Source organism: Ceratina calcarata, unplaced genomic scaffold (assembly GCF_001652005.2).
Source record: "Ceratina calcarata isolate Rehan_Ccalc_2016 unplaced genomic scaffold, ASM165200v1 scaffold250.2, whole genome shotgun sequence".
In the NCBI taxonomy this organism is placed as follows: domain Eukaryota; kingdom Metazoa; phylum Arthropoda; class Insecta; order Hymenoptera; family Apidae; genus Ceratina; species Ceratina calcarata.
This window is the reverse complement of record NW_017147019.1, coordinates 63,697-65,059: the sequence shown is the minus strand read 5'-3', so window position 1 is coordinate 65,059 and position 1,363 is coordinate 63,697. Positions and strand designations below refer to the sequence as shown.

Sequence of the window (1,363 nt, the reverse complement as noted above, 5' to 3'; positions counted from 1 at the left end):
ATGTAATAAATTTATTTAAAAATACTTCTACTAATATTATTTTTATTTGAAGTGGTATTTAAATATGTGGTCATTTATTAAAATTTAAAGATCTGGATGAATACACACACACACGCACGCGCGCTTAAATTTAAACAAATAAAATTACCAACAGTAAAATATAAAACGCTATAGTGGCCTCCTTTATTACTGCCTAATTTAAATGTGGCCACTAATGATAAAAAGTTTTTCCGCCTCTGTACTTATTATGCAGTAAAACCAGTGCTTTTCAACATGAAGATTAACAAATTTACACCACTACAACTTTTACCCCTTCATATGATAACACGTTAAGCACATGTAACTATTTTAACTTGTAGCCAGAACAACCTTCAGACGTGCGATAATAATTCTAATTAAGAAAAGCTCTCATTTTACATTACATGTGAAAAACAGTATATAAAAATCAGGAAATACAATAATCAATTTTAATAAACGGAAAATAAAATAAGGGACCTCGCATATTCTTTTATACTTTATGTAAATTCAATTTAAATTTCACCAAAGATGAAGTCATTCGATCTCCTAATATTTATTCAATCTTTGGAACGTTAAAGTACACAGGTATTCCGTGAAACTTGATCTGTTGATTGATTATGTTAATATGAATCGTATTTAAATGAAACTTGAAATCCATTTCCGCATTTAAAAAACTCATTCTCGCTTTATGTTTTACATTACCCATTGTTAATCAGTACTTACATATACTATATATGTTACGGCTAGTTATCAGCTTCGAGCTCCTCCACTGCGACGCTACCTTTTCGTTTATCTTGATCATCATCATGTAATGAATCTGGCACGTGTTCACGCACACAATCAACTAACAAAGGAGCAAAAGGAAAGTAATAGTGATAAGGCGAAAGAAGCGAGGCCAAAGAAAGACGGGCGAAAGAGTAGGAGAGAATAGAGGGCGTGAAAGAAGGAAACGGAAAAAGCGGGACGGAGGCGTGATGCTTAGCTCAAATACAGGTTGAGTTACTTAATATCAGACGCGCACTGTACGTCTGCTGAATGAACCAATGGATAAGTATTCGAATGAAACGCATGCGTAGACACAACTGTGGAAGTACAGTCCCATTCATAAGTAATACAAAACATATGCATGTTCATTTTATACATTGTATGTATGTCATGAGTTAATAAAAAGTATTATTTAAAATTATTCAGTAGTCTATAAACAGAAGTACATTTGCATTTATTAAAATACAAGGATAAATTCATTTAGTGAATTCGTAGAGAATGTCTTTTAATAAAATCATGAAAACTAGTACTTTATTGTTTATTGCAATTTTCACTGATTCACCTTGAATACACTGTAATA

General features: G+C 31.8%; 1 protein-coding gene across 2 annotated transcripts in view; it reads right to left on the bottom strand.

Moving 5' to 3' along the window:
• LOC108623089 (phospholipid phosphatase 1) overlaps window positions 1–1,363 on the bottom strand; it is a 47,618-nt gene that overhangs the window by 19,157 nt on the left and 27,098 nt on the right. Inside the window, exon 1 of one of the 2 annotated variants that reach the window (XM_026812033.1) lies at window positions 742–1,051. The exons of the other annotated variant lie outside the window; for it this stretch is intronic. Within the exon in view, the coding sequence (XP_026667834.1) occupies window positions 742–826 (85 nt within the window). The 5' untranslated portion in view covers window positions 827–1,051. Of the gene's footprint in view, window positions 1–741; window positions 1,052–1,363 lie in introns of those variants that run through there. 2 annotated transcript variants of the gene reach the window in all.